This window comes from Euprymna scolopes, chromosome 34 (genome assembly GCF_053919585.1).
Source record: "Euprymna scolopes isolate OS-2025 chromosome 34, ASM5391958v1, whole genome shotgun sequence".
Classification (NCBI taxonomy): Eukaryota; Metazoa; Mollusca; class Cephalopoda; order Sepiida; family Sepiolidae; genus Euprymna; species Euprymna scolopes.
In genome coordinates, this window is record NC_136515.1 from 20,841,060 (window position 1) to 20,866,059 (window position 25,000).

At 31.8% G+C, this 25,000-nt stretch overlaps 1 protein-coding gene across 4 annotated transcripts in view; it reads left to right on the forward strand.

Annotated features, from left to right (window-relative positions):
- LOC145259122 (organic cation transporter protein-like) overlaps nucleotides 1-25,000 on the forward strand; it is a 101,747-nt gene that overhangs the window by 60,534 nt on the left and 16,213 nt on the right. For all 4 annotated transcript variants that reach the window (XM_080116796.1, XM_080116794.1, XM_080116795.1 and 1 more), the window contains exons 3-5: nucleotides 7,424-7,527; nucleotides 11,690-11,844; nucleotides 16,581-16,749. In XM_080116796.1, coding sequence (XP_079972922.1) covers nucleotides 7,424-7,527; nucleotides 11,690-11,844; nucleotides 16,581-16,749 — 428 coding nt within the window. The remainder of the gene's footprint in view (nucleotides 1-7,423; nucleotides 7,528-11,689; nucleotides 11,845-16,580; nucleotides 16,750-25,000) is intronic.

The window sequence follows — 25,000 nt, forward strand, 5'->3', positions numbered from 1 at the left end:
ATACGCTGTTGTACAAATCATGCTCTCTACCGATCCAAGTTATGACAACAGGACCATTGCCAGCACCTTCAAAATGCAAATCCTGATGGTTTAATACTTGAGGATACAGCTTAAAGTTACATTTAAATAACAATTTTCCATTGGGTGGACTTTTCTTTTTTGGCTCCTCAATTTGAAGTTATTTTTTTAAATTGACGTGAACACTAGAATATTTCAATCAAAAGTAAAATATGAAAAGGTAAAATTATAGAAGAATAAAAGGCCAATCAAATGAGGTATAGGTTGTTTAAACAGTTACATTAAATTTAGCTTAAATTTGCAGTTTTTGAAAAAATTACAAGTGCGGATTTTCTTTTTGCAATTTTAAAAATTTATTATGAAAAAAACAGTTGTGATATTTTTTTTAGTTAATGATTTTTATTGTTACATTTGTATCATGTTTAATACGTCTGTATATGAGTATTTTTCGGAGACACAAAGTGCATCAAGATGGAACTCAATGTCATGGCTGCCCATTTCTTCCTTAATCTAAAACTGACCCGATCCTCCATAATTTTCTTTTTTTTACATAGGAGCCACCACTTATTAATGCTCGGAGGCCACTCGAGGATAAGGGTCATTGAGTACACAGTAATCAATGGGATAATATCGTGGAAATTTGGTAGATTGGATTACTTAAGCGGGCGGTTCATCAAGAATTTGTTTATGTTTGACTTGCAGCAACTTGTAGTCAGCTGGGAAGCAGGCAAACAGAAGAGAGTTCCACAGGTGTGCAGTTCTAAGAAAGAAACTTTGTTCATGGAATCTACATTTCGATTTGGGCGCAGATAAAGAGTGGGGAAAATTATTGACAGTGGTTTTAGTTAGACGGGTGTTTTTCGTGAAAGATTTCTTCTGTTATTCACAAATTGAAGAACGCAATGGTAGATCTTTTCCATTCTGTATTTCTCTGAATCTGCATATCATTTCTCTCCATGCAACGCATGCCCTCAACCCTCACTGGCTAGGTTTCACTTTCATACATCATCACACTGCGTGCACATGATTGATAGGGTCTTTCCTTGGTCGAGAGCAGTAACACTCTGCTGATTAGTAATGGAAAAGTTTCCCGAACTTTATCCACTCCTAACTTATGCAATCACACTAGCACCTGCTCTACTATATAATGTTATCTGCACAACGTTTCAGTCGATGTAATCTTCGACCTTCGTCAGGTGTTAAAGTACCAAGTTTTGTCAGAAAAAAAAAAGGTTAGCTCTGCACTCTAAGGTTTCAAATTTTTTCATCTAGTTGGAAGTAAGTTTATACAAATTATAAAGATAATTTAATTATCAAAGAACCCTAGGAGTATAATTTCTAAATTTTTAATGAAATCCATCAACTAATTTTAAGTTCTGCGGAACGTAACATTAGCGAAACTAAAAGGTTGCTGGTTTCAGTATGGTTAATTGTGTGTTATCCGTTTTTAACCAGATGTAGTTTTTTTTTACATAGGCATCACCAGTTATCAAGGCCCGGAGGCCACTCGAGGATAAGGGTTAAAGAGTGTACAGTAGTCAGTTGGACAATATAGTAATTGTTAGTAATGGAAATTCGGTAAATTTGTTAACTTAAGTGGAACGACTCATCAAGAACTTGTTTACGTTGGACTTGAAGACAACCATATCGTAGTCAGCTGAAAAGTAGGCAAACGGAAGACAGTTCCACAGGCGTGCAGTTCTAAGAAAGAAACTTTGTTCATGGAATCTACATTTAGGTTTAGGCACAGATAAAGAGTGGGGGAAATTATTGATAGTGTTTTCAGCTACATGAGTGTTTCTCTTGAAAGTTTAGCGAGGGGGGACCATAGATCGGAGCTCAGACGAGCACTTGCCATAAAAATAACGATAAAGCAGACATAGACTCGCAACATCTCTCCTGTGAGAAAGAGGTTGCAGGGAAAAGAAAAGGGCATCTCCTACTACGCTACAAAGTCTATTTTGAACTCTATCAAGGCAGGAGAAGTCCTTTCTAGCCCCTGAAGTCCTTGCTGCCCCTGCCCAGATTTTAATTTTTGATATGTTATCATTATGACTGATACGAAATATTTTTATATATTTTTGAAGTTTGCCACAAAATTAGTTTTATATTTTTATTGAGGTAGGAGGATGTATTTGTGAGGGTTAGGGGGAGGTAGGGGATCTTGTTTTTACTTATTAAATCAAAAATCTATATATATAAAAGCGAAAATATGTGTATGTATGTGTGTTTGTATGCCTCGCAAAAACTTTCGACACGGGTCACGGATTTTCACGAGATCAGTATCATTTTAAAGTTCCAACCTTCGCCCGACAAATATCGAAAAATTGGTCAAAAACATTAATTTATTCACCCAAAAATCATCAGTTTTCTACAGGGAGGGGTCAGCAAAAACTTTCCTCTCATGACAAGTTCGCTTCTACGCATGCGTCATACGACTTTGGAACATGATTTACCATAAATATTAAAAAAACAGACAGAACTTTGTCGACGTCGTCTTAGCTCAGTTGCTTAGAGCGCGGCCTCATTATCTAAAGGTTTTGGGTTCGAATTGTGGTGCGAGATGTCTTTTTTTTTTTTTTTTCGATTTTTTAAATTTTAATATTGAAACGGGGTTATTTAAGCCATTTTTCACATGTTTTTTTCAGATTTTTTTAACGAAGTTTTTTCAGATTTTTTTAACGAAGTTTTAACGTTCGTTTTTCTGTTTCGCGTTTTCTATTTTGTTTTTCTCATTTTTACATTTTACATCGTTTGCCTTACGTTAGTTTTTTTCGTGTTTTTTTTTTATATATTTACTTCGCTTATTCTTATGTTTTGATTAACACCCCTCATCCCCGCCCGAGCACACACACCTCGAAATACCCGGGCAACGCCGGGTAGCCCCCGCTAGTTTAAAATAAAAGCAAGTTTATGCTAAGCTTTTGGATGACTACCTGAGAGGAGAGCGGTAGGGAGAATAATCTGTACATCAGATTTTGTCTCAATATATAAAAAAATTGAATGTAATTGTTTTCTTTTTTAAATGTGCCCTTTTTTCTTAAATGCGCCTTTCTTTTTTTTAGATGTGCCTTTCTTTTTTAATGTGCTTTTCTTTTTCTTAAAATGTGTCTTTTTTTACATGTTAATTCTTATTTACTAATTATTTTATTTTCTTCATCCAATATAATTAGTTACAAACTCTCCAAATAGAAAAATAGTTTAATAAACGAAAATTTGAAAACATCCTTAAAGAAATTGAAACCAAAAAAGACCATAACTTCTTTATGAAAAGTTGCAAATATAAACATAAAATCACAAACAAAATACAGCAAACCTCCATTTACAAAACAACCACTCTAGAATGAATTAATGCTGAAGGTCGATATGCCACTAAACAAATGAACAAAAAAAAAAATATTTGAAGATATAACTAAAAAAACTTAAAACATAAACTCCTCCCAGAGTTAATAGTACTGGCATCAAAACATCGAGAAAAAAACTAATGTAAGGCAAACGAATGATGTTAAATGTAAAAATCGGAAAAACAAAAAACAAAACAGAAAAACGAACGTTAAAACTGCTTTAAAATATCCGAAAAATAAAAAAAAAACATGTGAAAAATGGCTTAAATAAGCCTGTTTCAATATTAAAATTTAAAAAATCGGTGGGTACCTGGGTGTTGTTAGGTGTGTGTGGTCAGAGGATGGGGGTTTAATGAAAACCTAAAAATAAGCGAAGTAAAAAAAACCCAGAAAAACGAACGTTATGTGAAAAATGGCTTAAATAACCCTGCTTCAATATTTATTTAAAAAATCGAAAAAAAAAAAGACATCTCACACCACGATTCGAACCCAAAAACTTTAGATAATGAACCAACACTCTAACCAACTGAGCTAACACGACGTACATGAAATTGTGTTAGTTCTTCAAATATTTAAACTAAATCAGGTCATGATGTCATCTGACGCATGTGTAGAACCGATCTCGTCATGAGAGGACGGTTTTTGTCGACCCCCCCCCCCCCGTAGAAAAGTGTTGATTTCAGGATGAAAAAAATTAACATTTTTGACCAATTTTTCGATATTTGTCGGGTGAAGGATGGGGCTTTCATATGAGATCAAGTTTGTGAATTTTTGTTCTGTCTGCCGAAAGTTTTTAGCAGACACACAAACATACACACATACATACATTTTCGCTTTTATATATATAGACTAGCGAGGGGTACCCAGCGTTGCCCGGGTATTTTTCGAGGTATGTGAAAAAACCCCGAAAATGTGAAAAAAAAAATAGGTGCCCGTGAAAAAAAAAAAGAAGCCTTCATGACGCGCAGTTGGAAAATAGTAAAGTGTTTAAAAAAAAAACATGTGCGCATTTTTGATTGACATGACGGCGATAGGTATTCAGCAGTAAGCATTTTGTGCGGGACAGTTTGGAATGAGGTGAATAAATCGGTTTGTTTGTTTTTAAAAACCCGCTCCGTTTATTAGGAGGAGCGAAATGAAAGCTACAGTCTGATATGACGAAGTCGACATTGAACAAACGTTACTTAGCTCTCTTGAGGCAACTAGCTTTCGGCCTGTGATTAGAGTCGAGTTTCGCTTTTTTCATACCGAAAACCGAATGTAACGCGTGCTGATGCGGGAAATGTCGAATAATTAACGTTTGAAAGTCAATAAAATTAAATAGACAGGCGAGCTCCGTGGGTAACTCTGAGATATTACAATTTATAGAAGATATAAAAAGTTTTAAGAAGTTGTGAACCGAGCAAGCGCTTCTCTGAAAGAAGCCTTTTGTGGACATCGAGGAAAAACGTACATACATACATACATACATTTTCGCTTTTATATATAGATTATTTAATTGGAATTCATTATTGAGATGAGTATTATTTATTGATTTACTTATTGCAGACTATTATCCTCATCTTTCTTAGATGTTGTTTCGGCCAACTATTCCTCCGGCCAAAACGTCTAGAAACAACATCCAAGAAAGATGAGGATAATAGTCTGCAATAAATAAATTAAAAATTTAGATTTGTTTTTTGTTTGTTTTTTTTTTTAAATCTATTGATAAAACAGCTGCTGCTAATTTCAGATGAAGTTACTTGTTTTTTTTTTTTTTGTTTTTTTTAGATTACACTATCTATAAAGTACGTAATCTAAATTTTACGAGGCGAAAAATTTTAGATTGTTCAAATATATTAGTATCATTAAAAGATTTATTGATGCTATAAAGTTATTTTTATTTTAATGTCACAGTCTTGGCAATCTTCTTTAATAAAAAATTTCAATTCCTTGGCAACTATCTTTGCATTTTTAGCATATTTTTAAATAAAAAGTGCAATTCCTCTAAGTTGAACCATCCCAAATTCTTTTCTGAAAAAATCATGACTATCTTAATCAGAATTTTTATTTATTTGCCTCAATCACTGATGATAATTTCAGACGAGGTTATGTTTTTTTTTGGGGGGGGGGATTACACCGTCTATAAAAATATCATGTGACCTAAATTTTCAGAGGCCAGAAATTCTGGACTGCACAAATAGCTCAGTACTTCTTTTTGTGAGAGGCTCAGGCAAGCCAAATGAATTACCGGTATGTTAGCCTACTTCTTTGCTTTTTTTTTTTTTTTTTTTTTTTTTTACTAATGAGTAACAACTTTTTAGCAGATAGATTTGTAACAAACACAAGCAGGAGTGAATTCTCGTGACTGGAGATTTTGAAATACATTTCTTTCCTGGCATGTCCAATCAGAAGCCAGCTCTCAGTCATGTGACTGAGTTTATAAAACGTTAAATTGGCAACACACTCTCTCTTTCTTGACAGATCTTGGCCGGACAACAACTCCACGTGGAACAGACCTGTGGCCTCCAACTTGGGACTCAACAAGTCAACATCTGGCCTATGGGCTCAGGGTTCGACTATATGACAGAAGACAAACACGCCAACATGGCGCACTCTCTTTTTGCCACAGGACTCTCTAATTTTTTGTGACGCACGTTTCCACTATTACTTTAGACACAAACACGTATGAACATTTTTTTCTTTCAACAGGCTTGTCTAATCTTTAATCTGTCTCCACACCAGAATACTGCATGAATAATCCTTTCTCTATACCTTACTAACAAAGATAACCAAGAAAGTTGTGTTTAAATGTTAGAGACTTCTTTTCTTGTCATCATTTCTACAACTTATCAAGGCTAAAAAGCCACTCAAGGATAATGAGATGGCTAGATTGACATTTGAATGATGATGACCGTTAAAATTCATTAGTACCCATATTTTTAAGCGTTTCACTTCCGCTAACGTTTTTACTGTTTTTTTAACATGCCTAGCTGCCCCCCAACACTTCTTCCCAGAGTTGCGGAGTCGGATGGTAAAAGTCCGACTCCTTGACCCCTATGGAAAAATCTGTTCCGCAGATCCATATACCAGCCTCCTCACACCTATTCAGCATTTTATAAATACTTTTCATGTATACTATTTTTTATGTTTAACATTCACTTGTATGATAAATATATTCACATATTCACACAACCAGCTTAATAGAATAAGTTTAGATAACAAAGGGATAAAAAAATTTACAATTAAATTTTATTGTGCTATCAGTTCAAAAGGGATTACAATATTTAAGGATAGGGAAACCTCTTTAGGCCATGGCATTTCGAAGCCAAACGCTTCTTATCAGAAGAGGGGAGCAAAGTCACATATACAGAGAAGAAATTAAAAAAAAATATAATATTGCCTTTATAGAAAGAGGATCAAAGAAACATCTGGAAAAAGCTATAAAGGACTATAGTAACATGGGTTGCTTCTTATTGATTTAGGCCCGTTTTTTTTTGTTTTTTGTTTTTTTTGGTAAGATTGTAATTCTGGATCGATCTCAGACTAATCCAATTGCCGAATTCCATTTGATTCAGGAACTAGATAACTTTTGGATTACAATCCGATTGTTATCTGATATAATCCACAGTGATCTCACTTAAAGACAGAATTTTCATTGATCCTGTGTGATGTCACAGCTAAAACGAAAACAGCTGTCCAGACAGGATTCTCAGTGATCTGATGGATCAAAATATGTTGATGAAGTAGAAGCATTGCAGTACAAGATATGATATATCTCCAAAAATAAAAGCAAAACCAAACAAAAACTGCTAAACTGTGCAACTGGCAAAACCAAACAGGAAAACCATGTAAAAAAATAAATTTATTGGATTTAAGGAGTCGGATAAAAATTCAGACTCCTAGTACTCTTAGATTACCAACTCTGACTCCGACTCCATAACCCAGCTTCTTCCCCACATCAAAGTTCTTTTTTTCTTTTTCTTTAGGTCATCAGAAATGATTCTTTTTTTTTTTTTCTAAATTAAATTTATATATTTTTATACATATTTTTAATGTTTTTTTTTTGTTTTGTTTTTCAGTTTGATCTTGTTTGTGATAGGAAGTGGTTGGTTAGCAACATCAAATCTGTTTTTATGTTCGGTCGCTTTGTGGGGACTGTCTTTTTTGGCCAGGTATCGGACAGGTAAGTCCCATTATCGTAAATAAGTTTTAACATAAATACGAGGAGTGTTCCAAAAGTAATCTCTCCTATTTTTTATTCCACCCAAAATACATCAGAGGGGATAGCAAATTACATTGTTATGATGACTGAACTTATGCATTGATGACCTGAAAGTTTCATGTGTTTGTGGCGTAAGATATTTTGGCTGCAAACGATTTGACCTTTGAAAACTCTACCAAACTCCTCCGCCAATTTTGGGTCTAAACACTTGAAATTTTAGATGTAGGTTACTTGAACATGGATCAAATTTTTAAATTTTATTTGAACCCAAAACAATAATGTTAAGGGGTAAAAATTTGGGTCAAAGATTAAAAAAAATTGACCCCTGCGGTCTCTACCAAATTACTCAGCCAATTTTCGGTCTAAACATTTGAAATTTTACATAAAGTGTATTCAAACATAGGGTAAGCTTTTAAATCGGTTTTTGGCCTAAAGTTTTGCTGCTAAGAGGTCAAAATTCAAAAGATTTGACTTTTGCGGTCTCTAGCAAAATATTCAGCTTAAAATTAGCTGAATATTTTGCTAGAGACCGCAAAAGTCAAATCTTTTGAATTTTGACCTCTTAGCAGCAAAACTTTAGGTTCAAAACATTTGAAATTTTACATAGAGTATTCAGACAAGCAGCAAGCTTTTTAATCAGATTTTGGGTGAAAATTTGGTTGCCAAGAGGTCAAAGTTGAAAGGCGTAATTTGGAGACTCTACCAAACTCCTCCGTCAATTTTGGGTCTAAACACTTGAAATTTTAGATGAGTCAAACTTTTTAATATATGCACATAAGGTTATGAACAGTACATAGGGCCTGAGCAAAGCCGGGCTGAACTGCTAGTATTTTAATATTTTTATTATTATATTTACCAATACATAAAACATTTGATTTGAAGTTAGTAGTTCTTATCTCCCTTTTACCGTCAATGTTATAGACCGTATAATCACTTTCAAAACTAGTAGCAGTAGTATTAAAAAAGTTATTTTTTTTTTGTACATGTTATTTTTATGGTTTCTTTTTTTTTTTTTTTTTTTTTTTGTTAAAATAAATATTTCTTTATTTTAACTCTGAATTTTATTAGTTTTTTTTTTCTTTTAATTTCTTGTACGTTCATATCTCTGGACAGACACGTATGCACCAGCCCAGATGTGACAACAATACTCCATACATGGGCCAATGGTGACTTTGTAATAATATAGGATGCCGACAGGTGTGAGAAGTTTTCTAGCTTGGTAGAGGGAACCCACTTTCCTTGCAGGAGTCTTAGCAATGTCTTATATGCATTTGTTCCAACTCATGTCACCTGTGAATGTGAACCCAACGAGTTCCAACATTTGACTCTTGAGTAAGGTGTTATTAGTCACAGTATTGGTGGTTGAAAAGATTTCTTTTAATTGCTAAAGGCAAGTTTTTTTTGTCTTAGTAGCATTAAATGTTATCATTCATTTATGTCCTGACTAGCAAGGCAACCCGACGTCGCTCGGGATTTAAAGAGGATTAACAAATGTTCCACACTTCCAATACTTTTATTGTCATCGAAATCAATGAAATCACTTTTTCGTCAATCAAATCAATTGATTGCCTGCTCTAGTCAGGAACTCACCGCATATGCCTGCCTGCTTCACATGCCTCCTCGTAATGACTTAATCCACAATTCATTGTAGTCTACATTGCACTGTAGAGAACCTACTGTTGATTTTATGAAATTATTTTTAATTTTATATCATGACTTGAATTAAGTTTAACATGTAAAAGTTAAGTGCAATGGTCCAATTATACTCTAAACAGAAACGTTCATTTTGAACACGCCTCTGTCTTATCAAAGAACCTACTGTGGATTTTATAGGCTGAACCATTCTGCTTGTGTGATGATAAAACTTCTTGAATGCAATTATGTTGGTAGGCTGCATAAGTGTTAACTTTGACCAAAATTGGACTGTTTCTTCTTTAATCAGATTTCTTTGATTATCGATTTTTGATACTTATCAGAGGTATTCCAATGCAAAACCTATCTGAAAACACTCCCAGGCACATAAGATACATGTGTGGGAAATTTAAAAAAAAAACAAAAAAAACTGCCCAGGCATTTTGGAGTCTATAGGGAATGAACTCACACGTGCACAAAGTGCCTTTTATATATAGATAGACAGATAGATAGATTCTACTGCAGTCTGGAGTGTACATAAGATAAATGAATGCATGCAAAAATTGTTTGTTTTTTTTAATTATTACTCCTTTATCACCATCGAAATGAGTTAATCTTATTTCATTCATAATATTTTGAAATATTGTATATATTAGTGATGGGACGATTCCAATATTTATATTTATTCCGATACACTTTCCGAGTGTGTACTAAATTCCCGATTCCAATTCAATTACCAATTCCGATTCTTTATAAATCTCTAAGTATTTAACTATAGAGTTGTTATTTTTCCTGATTACCATAAAAACACATATTAAATGTGCAGATATTTTCTCAAACGTAAAAAAAAACACACTTGTTTTACTGTCAGTTTAAAATCAACAAATATTTCTTATTTTATCATTACTTCCGGCAGTGGAAGGTTTTGCTTTAAACAAAATCAAATAAAAGATAATTAAAAGAATCGTTTTTGGCATCGGAAAATAAGCCCAGATTTTTCTGATTTCGATACCCCCAAAGTTCTGATTTTTCCAATTCCTGATTCCAATTAATATATGTAGTACAAACAAAACCCTAAAAATATAAATTTAAATGAATAATTTAAAAAAAAAAATTTTTGTTTAAAATAAATAGTAACATTTTTTTTGTTTTCAAGAGAATTTCAAGGAAAACATTTGTTTTTTTTTTTTTTTGTGAGTTTTTAATGTTTATTGTTAGGAAAACTTTTGAATTTTTTTCATTTATGTTTTTTCTTTTTTTTCGTTTTTTTTCAAGAAAACTTGCAAGAATTTTTAGGAAGTTGACATTTTTTTTAAAGTTTCTTTTTTTTTTTTTTCAAGAAAAGTTGTAAGAATCTTTTTTGTGTGTACAAAATGATTTTTTTTTTGTGGGGTAGAAACTGATAGAGGACAGGACTAAGGTTGGATTAAGATTAAATTTGTGCATGATTAAAAACTGAAGTTTTTTCTTCCAATTTGTTAAAAATTGTTTGCTTCTATTTTTATTGGCTAAGTGCATTATTGCTTTGTCTTTTTGCTTGGCATATTTTTTAAAAAAGTCTATAATAAATTATTGTTTTGGCATCGGAAAATAAGCCCAGAGTTTTCTGATTTCGATACCCCCAAAGTTCTGATTTTTCCAATTCTTGATTCCAATTAATATATATAGCTTGGCATATTTTTTTAAAAATTCTATAGTAAATTAATGTTTGCTGTTATCTATTTGTAATTTTATTGTCTATTGTTTACTTTCTATATATGTAATAATTAACTTGATATTAACAATAATTAAAGTGATTTAATACAAAAAAAGATAAATTATGAAAACCTTTCTTGCAATATTATTTAAATTATTTATTGACTTCAAATGAGTGCTTTATGCCAAAATGATGGTTGAATATGGTTACATTTGTGCTCATTTTTGCATTAAACATTAATCTTTAGCAATCCTTAACTCTGCATCGAACAGATGCTATAATACTTAATTCACTGCACCTTATCATAACAAAGGATCATACAAAATTTAAGTTAGATTGGTCAAGTAGTTTCCAAGAAAAAGTGGAACAGACAGGCAGACAGACTAAGAGAAATATAATACAGATAAATAAATTTGTATCAAAAAGTGTTAAGAGTTCATAGAAAGAGAGGAAAATGATTATTTCTTCTCCTCCCTCTCTCTCCATCTCTTTCCTCTATCTCTTTCATATTACCTTTGTTTCTTCTCTAGGTAAAATTATCTGCCCTTTTCCCTCCTCAGAAAATATTACCTGTCCCTTCCCCTCTTTTCCTCCCTAGGTGATATTATTTGCCCCTTTTGTCCCCTAAAGTAATATCATCTGTCTCCCTCCCTCTTGATGTAATATTATCTACCCCTAAAATTATATATATTTTCATTCAAAACTTATTAATAAATTGTATTATTTATTGATTTATTTATTTATTTATTTATTGATTAATTCCAAATCGTTTCATTTGATTTTCTTTTTATTTAGATTTGGTCGTCGGTTGTGCTTTTTCCTGACAATCGGTCTCGTCCTGCTAACCGGAATCATCGTAACGTTAGCTAAAAATCTCTGGTTATTCATATTCTTGTATTTCCTCCAAGGCGTCTCACAAGTCGGCATTTATGGATGTTGCTTTATTATTGGTAAATATTGTCTTTTAATTCTACCACATTTTCCTCATTCTTTGCAATCAGCCGCAATGTTTTCTAAATAACCAAGCCAGCATTTTTATTTTTTGTTTATATGCTAACTAGCAGGTCTATCAAGCATTGCCCAGTGTCATAAAAGCTAGGTACTTCTGCATTTAGCACACCGGATTTCCATGATGTTTGCTGGGGTTGACCGACAGCTGACATGAACTCCTGAGAGATTCTGAACTCTGATCAGATTAAAAAACGCTAGGAAAAAAAAAAAAAAAAAATAACATTTATCAGGTATTACTTATAATGAGGGGGAAAAAATGGAAAAACAATAAAATAAAATATAACAACTTACCATAAGTTTCATGAATAAATATTTTTTATTTTTTTAAATAGAAATATTTTTTCAAAAGAATTTTAAGGAAACATTTGAAATTGTGTGTGTGTGTGTGTGTGTGTGTGTGTGTGTGTGTGTGTGTGTGCGTGTGTGTGCGTGTGTGTGTGAGAGAGTTTGGAATGTTTATTGTAAGGAAAACTTTTGAATTTCTTTTTTCAAAAATAGTTGTTCTTACAACTATTTTTAAAAAAGGAAATTCAAAATTTTTGTTGTTTTTGTGTAAAATTTGTTTTTTATGTCAATTTTTTTGTATGTGGGGAGGAAACTGATAGAGGACACAATTAGGATTGGACTGATTAAATTTGTGCATGATTAGATATAATTTTTTTTCTTCCAGTTTATTAAAAGTCGTCTGCTTCAATTTTTATTGGCTAAGCGCATTTGTTATCACTTTTTCATTGGCTGATCAATTTGATCAGCGCTCGGCATATTCCAGAAGTTTGTGTCAGCTGCCAGTCGAGCCTGGGCCAACATTTACAGAAATCTGGTCTGCTAAATGCAAAAATACCCAAAATTATAGTGAAAATGGCAAATAAAATTAAGGATGCCTTCAGAGCACTACTCAAACTAAGCCTCCTCTTTTCTTTGTAGAGAAATGACGATATAGTAGAACCCCTGGATACAGCATTAAAAATTAGTCACAAAATACAGTATAGTAAATAATACACATGTATATAATCAAATAACTTTATAAATAACACTGTAGAGCAGGGCAAATACAGCCGGAAAAACATATTCCACATCATATCTTGAAAAAAAAACGTATCCTAGGGTCACCATATCTCAGGGTTCTACTGTAGTTAAAAAACAATAAAATAAATTCAGGGTTAACATCTTTCAATCTGAAAAAATACTGATTCATTTCCTGCATTGTCTAACATGAAAAATTAAGCGAGATAAGACACTGATAGAATTCAGATGAAAAATCCTGGTAGATATAACTTGAAGTAATACTTTCAAGGAGATCCTAGCCAAAAAGGAAAAGCTCAATATTTAAGAATAGAGCAATATATAAGTTTCGTGGTTAAATTTTAAATTCTGAAAAAACAACATATAGAGACATATATTCGATTTAAGAATTTATTGCTTGACAAAAGGAATATATAGAAGGGGTTATTTTAATTTCCTTAATTATGTTTAATTCTTGATAACATTCAATGATGTAAATAATCATTTGACCTCCAAAGAATGAAACTTTTTTTTTCTAAATTTTAGATATTATTTTTCCAGAGTTACGGTGATCTAAAAATGTCAATTTTGTAGGGGTTTATTGTGTATTTTTGAAGTTTTAGCTGGTTGTACAAACACACACACACACACACACACACACACACACACACACACACACACACACACACACACACACTCTTGAGGAATCTATAACAAGGAGTATCTATTTTTTTTTTTTTAAGTTAAAAAAAAAAAATTTTTTTAACTTTCTTCCTTTGAAGATTGTAACGCTGGGTATGGGGCAGCCAAACCAGCTGCCAATTGTTGCACTGCTTTTTATTGAAACCAACCGAGAGCTCTTTTTAGTATCCTCATTGTTCCTTTAAGTGCAACTGTCTGGATCTCTTTTGCACTTTGTTCACATGGAATATTAGTTAGGTAGGATTTCAAGTTCTTCTTCATAAGCGCTGTGGCACCTATAATAACTGGTATGACTGATGTGTGTGTGTGTGTGTAAAGAGACAAGAATGGGCTGGGTGGAGAAGAAAGAGAGAGGTGAGGAGAGGGAGGGGAAAAGAGAGAAAGACAGGGAGAGAATTAAAACAATTATCAGCTTACCTTTTTTTTTTAATATTCTTCTTCACAATGAATGCCCTGGAAACGTCACTTCTGATTAATGTTTATCGATTTTAAAATAAGCAAACAAAATTTGCTGTGTTTCAGAATAACAAAATATTTTGAAACGTCGATAACTTTTGAGAGTGTGTTAAAGAAGACGATCATGTGAGAGATGTTGATGATGTTAGAAAGCAACGGAAGGTTTTGCTTTAAACAAAATCAAGTAAAAATACAATTAAAAGAATCATTTTTGCATCGGACAATAGGCACCAATTTTTTTCGATTCCAATACCCTCAAATGTTCCGATTTTTCCAATTTCCGATTCCGAAATCGTCCCAACACTAATATATATATATATATATATACACTAATATATATATATATATATATATATATATATATATATATACATATATATATGAATTTATTCTATCTAATCTCTCACACATTCTGATAATCTCTCACATTCTGAAAATCATATATATATCTCGCTAGATTCAGCTACTCTGATGAGTCGTAGACGACGAAACACGTGTCAGTGGATAATTATATTTAAAAAAAAAAACAATATATATGCTGCTCTCCATGTGGGGGTACCAAGTTGGTTAAAGAGAAAATTATTCCCAACTCGCATTTAGGTAAAAATGCACTTTCGTCAATATTTGAATTCATTCAAAAACGTTATCACAAAAACAAATAACAGCTATATAACATATATAGTCATATCTTGCTACGATGTGCAGACTGTTTTGATCATTATTGATCTCATCAGGCAAGAAAAAATTTTGAAAATTAAAAAGTTGAAGAATTAAAAAAAAATTTTCTTACCTGATGAGATCAATAATGATCGAAACGGTCTGCACATCATAGCAAGATATGACTATATTTACATAAAGAAAATAAAAATTTATATATAAATGAAAATATGGAAATTATGTAAATTAAAAAATTTACAAGAAATTTATTATTCAACAAGATTACAAAAAGGATATTCCATGATGTTAGATTCAATGAAGCTTGGCTTCTTCTAAACTTTTCATGCAAGTTTTTTTAGTTTTCAATGTATGTGCTAAATAACAAAATTTATGATTGCCTATAAACATTATTTTGCTAAAAACATTTCCTCTGATGATGTGAGCTATTTATTAAAACTCCATGGATTAAAAAAATAAATTTAGGTATTCTTTGTCGAATAATAAATCTGTTATAATTTTCTAATTTACTGAATTTAATTTCAAAATTTCATTTATCTATATCGTATATTGAACTTTTTTATCTATTCTCTATATCGTATCTGAGCACTATAGCGTATATTGAGCTTTTTTATCTGATTGGGATTATTTTATAAATATTGATGTTAATATTTATAAGAACTTTCAGTTTACAGTATTATACAATCTGTAATCTGAAACAATATATATATATATATATATATATATATATATATATATATATATATATAGACCATTTGGAATTTACCCAGTGGATTGAAATTTTAAATTCGACCGTTTTGGATTTTACCATTTTTGGATTTTTACCTTTCACTGGACTATCCATTCATGTGAAATCTTTTTATTATTTTTCTTTTGCCTCCTGTTCCCCTTACCTCACCCTTTTTTTAACCAAGTAAGATCTTTGACTTACTTGTAGTTTCATTAAATACTTTTATATGCAAAATCCGATCCTGCATTTTGCTAATTCCTGCCCTCTGATGAGAAGGAGAGTATTTCTTCGAAACTCCGCGGATTAAGGACTATCCACTTATCTTGTGCTTCCTTTTTTAAAATTAAATATGTCTTTAACTCTTTTTCAAGATGTCTTTTATCATATTTTATTAATCATTTGTTCATATATATATATATATATATATATATATATATATATATATTAGTGTTGGGGTGATTAATCGGAATCAGGAATCGGAAAAATCGGTATTTTGGGAGGTATCGGAATCGGTATCAGAATTGGAAAAATTTGTGCCTATTTGCCGATGCCAAAAATGTTCTTTTAATTGGCTTTTTATCCGATTTTCTTAAAAGAAAAATATTCTACCACTGATAGTAATACTAAAATAATGAATATATATTGATTTTAGACTTTTAGTAAAACTAATATCGATAGATCATTCCTCACAAGTGTATCCTTACATTTGAGAAAATATCTGCACATTTAACATGTGTTTTTACGGTAATCGTGAAAAATAACAACTTTATAGTTAAATATGTAGAAAGAATCAGAATCGGGAATTTAATACGGAATCGGTAATTGTATCGGAATTAGAAAAAATATTAGAATCCCCCATCCCTAATATATATATGTATATATATATATATAAATACATTTGCGTGTGTGTGGAGGTAGATAAGATAGGCGAACATGTGTTTTGCCATTACTGTGGCTCATCAGCGTGGTTAATAATTCGGCTTTATAAAGCTATGCAAATATCATATGAACGATGTAGCAATGGAAATTGGTCCTAATTACAAACTGTCCAATGTTTTTTCTTTTTCTGTTAAATTTTATTGTTATTTATTTCAAAATATTTTTCTGCAGCCATGGAGATTATTGGTCCGAAATACCGGATGGGTGCCGGATTCCTCCTCCATATTGTCTTCAGTTTCGGTTTAATACTTTTGGCTGGTGTTAGTTATCTGATCCGTGATTGGAGCCATCTTGAATTGATGATTAATTTACCTTGCATCTTTTACATCGTTTATTGGTGGTAAGTACGCTTCATCCACATCCTTTTCATCTCTCTTTCTGGTGCGTGTATAGGCGTGGCTCAAAGGCTAAGATATGAGGGTAGAGAGTTGTATTATTATATTGAGCCTAATAAATAGTAGTGAGATCAAAACTAAAAAAATATAAGAGAAAAAAATATGTATACGACTTGGGTGCCATCAGCTAGAATCGAAACAAAAACATACAACTCTCTACCCTCATTTCTTAGCCTTTGAGCCACGTCTATACACACAAGCTTGAGCACTATAAAAGTGATGGGCGAATGTTTATTTAAAATGTACATTTGTTGAGGTCATTTACGAGCGTCGCTCACATGAGTTGATGCGTAGAACTACTGACTATCAACGTGATTGTTGTAGATTCAATCCTTGGCTAGGGAAAAGTGTTAGTCTAGCTGCACTGATTAGTTCATACAACGAAACAGTATTGCATGTGGATGACTATATATATTCTTTATTTAAAAGATAGAATCACCCAATCATCACTGACAAGATTCAAGCAAGCAAGCAAGGTCAGGCAGTCCCCAGAGTTTTATCGTTATATTAAATAAAATTCATCTATTACTCCTGTTTTTATTATGTACCTTGAAGCCAGCACATCATAGATTATCTTTCTTCTTTTTATATGAAGACGCCATGCGATCTTGTGTAGTTTGTTGACTACGAATAGTAAAATAATTTTATTTTTATTAAAATTGTACTTGACATGTGTTGTTGTCACTCCCTTAAATTGATTCAGTAGTTTTATTAAATAAAATTTTATGACTGAATGACAATTGACGACCTTGCGACACCATTTTGACATTCATTACAGATTAACTCCCCCTTAAAATTGCTCTTCAGATATAAAAATCACATTCCTTCACTGTTGAGAAAAATTTTGATAGATTTTTAAAGTTTAAAAATTGAAAAATATTGAACTCGTAAAATTCAATTAATTTCATTAGTTTTTAAAAAATAAAAAAATATTTCTATTACTTTTTATACAACTTTAATAGTTTATTTTGGAAGTATAATCCATAAAGAAAATAAACAACCTACTTTTAAAAGAGAAATTACAAGATTTTTATATTTTATTCGCAGTTTCGTGTTAGAGGTGTCAAAAATTCCTACAAAAATTCTGATACACCGAGACTACTACTGATACAAGGCGTGATCAAGGGGAAGTAACTCAATACATTAAAGAGTTCCTTAGACTATTACATTCCTTTTGTTCCTATTTACAATGCCTCCACACGGGATAGAGTTAGACACCAGGGTCGTTTTTTAATGAGGAGAAAAAGAACAAAAAATTAAAATTGTCTCAGTGGTGAAGGATTTCTACATCCCTTTTGTTGAGAAAAAAAGTTGTTAATTGTGTCTTTTAAAGATGTTTATGTCTGTTTTGTTTTTTAATTATTTTGTTAATTTATTTTTATCTACTTGAATAACATAAAGTCCTTGTATTTGGGGGGAGGGGACTCGCTGTGTTCTTTTGCGCACCACAGAAAGATGTGACACAAGGCCAGAAGGTGGGAGGGGAGGAACAAGCCCCTAAAAATAACCTTGGCACCCCTATCAGCATTCTCCATTTAAGGACATCTCGAACATTTAGCAATTAACTTTCCCTCAAAGATAGTTGACAAGACTTGGGAGCATAGATTACCCAGGATTAATATTTTGCTCTAAACAATAAAAGGACACTGTAATGACCCAGTTTCTGTTGGACTAATGTCGAGAACAGATTCTTGATTGGTATGAACGAACAGAAGACTTTTAAGAAACAAAAGTTACAGAGAAAGAAATGTTAAATGTTTGGGTTCTTCTTCATTATAAGAGCGAAATTCAAAAATTGAAATATTGAATTTCAAGTAAAACCAATGGTATCTACTTAATTACCATGTCACAGTAATGAACATGTCCAAAAATAATGAAAAATGATAGGGTAATAATTAATTATTAATGAAAACCGTTTTCGAAGACAATTAGCAGAAATTGAGTTTAAAAAAAAAAAAGAAACTAGAGCGTTCCAATCATAACAAAAGTGTAATGTTGTCTCCAGGAAACAACACGTTGTAGCCTCCTCAGTCGCAAAACAGATAAAGAGTAGAAAAGAACTTTATGTTGTTTTTTTTTTCTGTTGTACAATGATATTTATTTCATCGTTCTCTTGTTACCGCTGTTATGTCTCTCAAGTGATTGTCTTCTCAAGCAAGCTCTCTTCTTTTTATAGTTTTCTTTTTCTTTACCATAGTGTCATTTCGCTCACGGCTTAGTATTTGCATACTTGCTATGTTACAAAGGGAGGTAAATATTTTCTGAAAACTGAAAATCTTTGGCCAATTTTACAAAACTTAATTTTGCTAATTGTCTTGTCAAACTGTTTTCATAAATAATTAACTTTCTACTTTATCGTTTCTCGTAATTTTTTGATATTTTCATTACTACGACATGACAATTAAGTAGATACCATTGGTTTTGCTTGAAATCCAAGATTTTCATTTTTCGAATTTCACTCTTATAGCGAAGAAGAACCAATGTTTATGATTTATGAATTACCTCCCTTTGTAATGATTAAATCAAAAACAAACATACGTAAATATTTACTAAATTTATTTAATGATTCTTCTTCTGTAGTTATTATTGTAATAGTTCACTTCATCGGAATATTATACAATAGTTTTGTACAGTTGATGCGGTAATTTCTTATAATGCATTTACTTTAAAACAGGTTTCATTTCAATACATCACTCTGCATATGCTGTTAGCACCTGCTCCACCCTGTGCTCCAATATTATCACCAAGGTAACAAAACTTCCCGAAAAACTCAATAGCTTTGCCATCCAGAACGACTTTGTTCACATTTGAGTTCTCATACGTCTCCATTGTCTATTTTTTTTTTTTTTTAAATTACATTTATGAACGAGTTAACCTTTGCTTAATCTATCAGTAGTTCCAATGCAGTTGTTATGCATCCAATACTACAAAAAAAAAAATTAATTTCACTTGATTCCCTACAATAAAAATTAACTTTGTGTCTACCTATGTTAGAATCAACCTGAGAAAAGAGTTATTTCCCTTGGACAGCATAAGGGTGATCGCCCTTGGTTTGAAAGATAAATGAGAGTCCGTTATGACTAGGGCTATAACAAGATAATTTTCTTATTATTTTGACTCTCGAGTATATATCAGTTAATATCTTATATGCTTTTATATAGAGTGACGTGGTTCTCGATTAATTAAATTTGTCTGTCGAATATATACTCAAGAGCTCAAACAATGATAAGAATATTCTATTGTCATAGCCCGAGTTATGACTAGGGCTGTGACAACAGCATATTATTTTCATTGTTTTGACTTTTGAGTATATATCTGTTAATATTTTATATGTTTATATATAGACTGATGTGATTCTCGGTTGATTGACTGTTTCTTACTGTGTCAGATATATATTTGAGAGTAAAAAAAAATGAAAAGAATATTCTGTTGTCACAGCCCTACTTATAACATCTTGAGAGGCTTCAACTTTAATTCTTTAAAAAGAAGGAAAAAAAGCACAAAAACTGTTTTCAATAATTCTTAAAAAAAAAATTTTAAAAAAACTAATTCCAATAATTCTTAATTAAAATAAGACCAAAAAAATGTTTTCAATGATTATTAAATAAGAAAAAAGGAATAATCGGAAAAAACGTAATAATAAAAAAAAAAAAAAGAAAAAAAAAAAGAAAAGAGTACATGCATAGGGGAGATATTATAGATGTGAGAGAAAAAAAACGAAAGAACTGATTTGCCTTGCCACTGCTTCCGGTAGCAGCCTCACCGGAAGTTAGGAAATACGTTTGCTGAGGAGTATGTTAACGTAAGAAAGAGTTATTTCCCTTGAACGAAATAAGGATTATCACCCTTGGTTTGAGAGGTACTGTAGCCTGCTATGACAACTTGAGACAGACACGCAGCTTCAACTCAAGGGACTATAATTGCACATCCAGTGGTTAAAGTATCATAATTTTCATCGTACTTTATTAAATAAATCAGTAAAACGTTCCACTTTGTTGTTGGATAATTTTTTGTAAGTGGTTATTGCACGTACATCCATTTTAAAAGCCGTACCACCCTAATCTCATGAGGGAGCAAATAAATAGGGACCACTGACTACTCGCAAATTCCTCCCAAATTTATTGCCCTTAATTTGTCTTTTGAAATTTTTATTTCATTCTAAATAAATACGATTCTTTTGCCAGCGCAAATACATGCTGTTTGATGACAGCAAAATTTTCATGCAACATTACCTCCCCTTTCTGGGGAGCTTGATTTTCACTATGTCTAACCCTCCTGATGTGAATAAAATTCCCTTTGATGGTATAGCAATGTTGAAAGAATGGACGAGAGTTCCTGGGTTAGTAGATGTAGAACAGTTGAGGTAGCAGGGTCAGTTTGCAGGGGAAGGCCAAGGAAAACAGAAGAAATGATAAAAATGGATCTAAGGGAAAGAAGGATAAATAAAGACCTGGCCAGAGATAGGTTACTTTGGAAGTTAATTTCTTTAAATAGATGCCATTATACTTAGTTCGCTACACCTTATAAATTTCAACCAGATTGTCTAAGTAGTTTCCAAGAAAAAGTAGTATAAACAGACACAGACCAATATATATATAATATATATATATATATTGGTCTGTGTCTGTTTATACTGAGACAACTATCACCCCTTCTATCATCCCCCCTCCCATACCTATACCCCCTCTAATTGGCCCCTCCCCTCTGGGGAACGAGATCTTCCCCACACTAGAAACCGATCCTGGGTCTGGCCATACCCACATGGGGAGAGAAATAAATAGAAACATTAAAAAATCCCCTATACATATTTTTAAATACACCTCTCTATCTAAACAAACATAATATAAAGAATACCCGAACAGTCTAAGACTGAAACGAAAAATCACAATACTAAAATCTAAGAATCCAAAAAATAAATATCAAAACAGAATGAAAGCACCCCTACCCTTATTTCAGAAGAGCTGGTTCTACCCCCCCCCCCCACTCCTCACACATACACATTAGTAACGACCTTGGATCACAGTTACCTTCCTAGGGAAGCAAATAACTTCATAATACTATAAAAACAGTACACACATTCTTCAAACCAATAAAAGAAAACACACACACAAAGAAAAAACACAAGTAGAAAGAGAGAGTGATAGAGAGAAACACAAGACAGGAGTGACCACAGCCCAACAAAAGAGTAATAAAAATTGAACATTCCAATGAATAGTGGGCACTTACACGTTTCCACCTCTTGGAAGAAACATTTCAAATGAACTACGAAAATGCTATTTTTACATCTCCAACACATTTTGAAAATAATTTCTGAAGAGGACGCTTCACAGAACGTCTGAAACGCATTAAAAACGATTTCAATGATTTAAAAACATTATTACAATGATCTAAACAGAATTCTCAATGAAAAACCAAGACACGGAATAATAAAATAATGTTAAAAAATACACATTGTTGGTGACCACCCCCTTATTTAAATATACATCTTTCTTTCGTTGGAATTTCTTAACCATTTTATATATATATATATATATATATATATATATATATATGGCTAGTTCATTTAATCACATAAATTAATATACGAAAGTATAATTATATGCGTAAACTTTAAGTATTTACATCAACAGTGCTCAATACATAGGTAGAGCTAGGTAGTAAGTTATAAAAATATATATGGCAATTAAGCTACACAGAATATTCCGCATTTCATCCACACTAGGATTCGTCAGGCTGATTAGGAAGGGAGCGGTGGAAACTAGGAAGCTGATTGGCTAACTAAAAATTCAATAGAATATGCGTATATAAAAACGAAAGACTACAACTCTTTGCATAAGCCTGACGAATCCTAGTGTGGATGAAATGCGGAATATTCTGTGTAGCTTATTTGCCATATATATTTTTCTAGCTTACTAATATATATATATATATATATATATATATATATATATATATATATATACAGGAGTTTACAAGCACTAAAACTTTATCAGGGGGTCACATCATATGTCATTCAGAAAAAAAGCTAACAGTCTTTAATATATGTGAAGAAGATGGAGAAAAGGGGGGGGAGTAAAGTGTGTATAGAAATAGAGAAAAGAAACATAGAGGAAATCAGGAAAAGATGAGAAGAGGAAAAAAAGGAAAAAAGGAAAAGAGTGCAGCGTCATAATTAAAAATATATATAATAAAATCATTCACAATAAAAATAAAATAAAACTAGAAAAATCACAAAACTGTAAGATTTAAAAAATACAATGATAAAAAAACTTTTAGATTTTGTGTGTGTGTGTATATATATATATATATATATATATATATATATATATTGCACGGGCGTCCTTTTTGAAAATTTATCATTCGATAAGGTGAAAAGCTATAGCAAACATCTATATGAGTACTTTAACCATAGTTCCTGATTTCAAAAGGCGAAAAATTAAAAGGTAAATATTTATACCTATATTTTTATGTATATATCTGTATATCTATGTATATACGTGTCTATTTTTTTCATATATATGCATGTATATATTTGTGTATGTATGTATAATATTGTACTTAAACCAAATTTATATTTTACTCTATTTCTTTTCTATCTCTAACCCATATTAATTTTCTTATCAATTTTAAATCCAGATCTTTATCTTAATTTTTTCCAGATACATCTGCCTTACTTTTAATGCTAGGTTTATTTATGGTGTCTTTTAAATTTAATAAAAACCCTTCACAATTTGCTGATGAGGAAACCTTGTTTATTAAAATCTATATGTAATAATTATTGTCCGTAACTTGATGTCTACCACAATAAAAACACTGTTTTCCGAAACGATCGTACAAATAATTGATTTTGTTGTTGTTCCTTCTTATGAAACGGATTTTTAATTTAATTATAATTTGATTTTTAAATTTTAAATTATCAATCACATTACTAAATATTATTATATATTATATATATATAATCAGAATTCTGAGGTTAATAGGAACACAGATTAATTAATCGTGTGGTATCGAGTCTTACAAAATATTTTTGGAGGTAATATTATATAAGACAATCCCAACCAAAAAGAAAATATATATGATGGAACAAATGGAATTTATATTTTTTTTAATTTAAATTTTATTCAGGAAAATCAATTTTCAGAACAGAAATTTATTGTTTGAATAAAAAATACAGATCAGATTTTTTTCTTTGACCCATGGATTTTCGATCTAGGCTTATCTCCTCAGAGATATCATTCTAATTTGAAACATCTTCAGCTATCCTGAGCTTTTATCCAAAATATTACGGAGGTTTTTAATATATAGTTCTAATCTACATAAGAAATATAGCTTCCATCGGACACGTCAAAAAATAGCTTCCAGTGGACTTCATATGGAGACTATACCAACAAAAATTGAGGAGGATTATACCTCGGAATTTACATACTCAAAGGATTATTACAAACAGGGCTGGGGAGTTGGGACTCTGAACATCCGACTCCTACAATTTTTTAAAACCGACTCCAACTCCTATTTTTAAAAAATAAGAATAAAATATTTTTATATAATTTTCTTATTTTATGTCACAGCATAAAAGTAATTTGGTCCTTCATTTCCTTTTTCTTGAAATATGACATTATTTTCAGAGGATCACCTTTAGTTACTTCACACACATTTAAAAAAATAATCTGTTCTGTACATAACACATTAGAAAAATGTAATTTTCTCAAAAGTAACGTCAAAATTGCTTTAGTCGGAATTGAGAGATCGATCCATATAGCTGCTACTTTTACGTCGTTCCAGAATACTTTCTGCGTACTCGTAAAATGTTTTAAAGATATTATAGAAGCTTTTTAGACACTATAATAAAAATGCATTTTTAGACCTATAGGGGTAGACTCTATCCTTAAATTAGACTTGTGCGAAGAGAGAACATCTGATCGCATGGATAATGTTATTGTTTCTGTTTGGCTTACGGACGAGGGATGATAGGAGCTATGCGTTTCCAAGTGATTGCCTTTATTCAAGAGGATGAGAAAGAAAACAGTGGGTAATATTAAACATTTTTTGAGTGACCTATCTTGAAAAAATGTGACTTAGGATATTAAGATACAATAGGAGAATATTTCCCTAATTTTCTCCAACGTAGAAAATGCTATTTTTGAGGAGTCGGAGTCAGGTGAATTTTCCGACTCCAACTCCTCTGGTCTATAAATT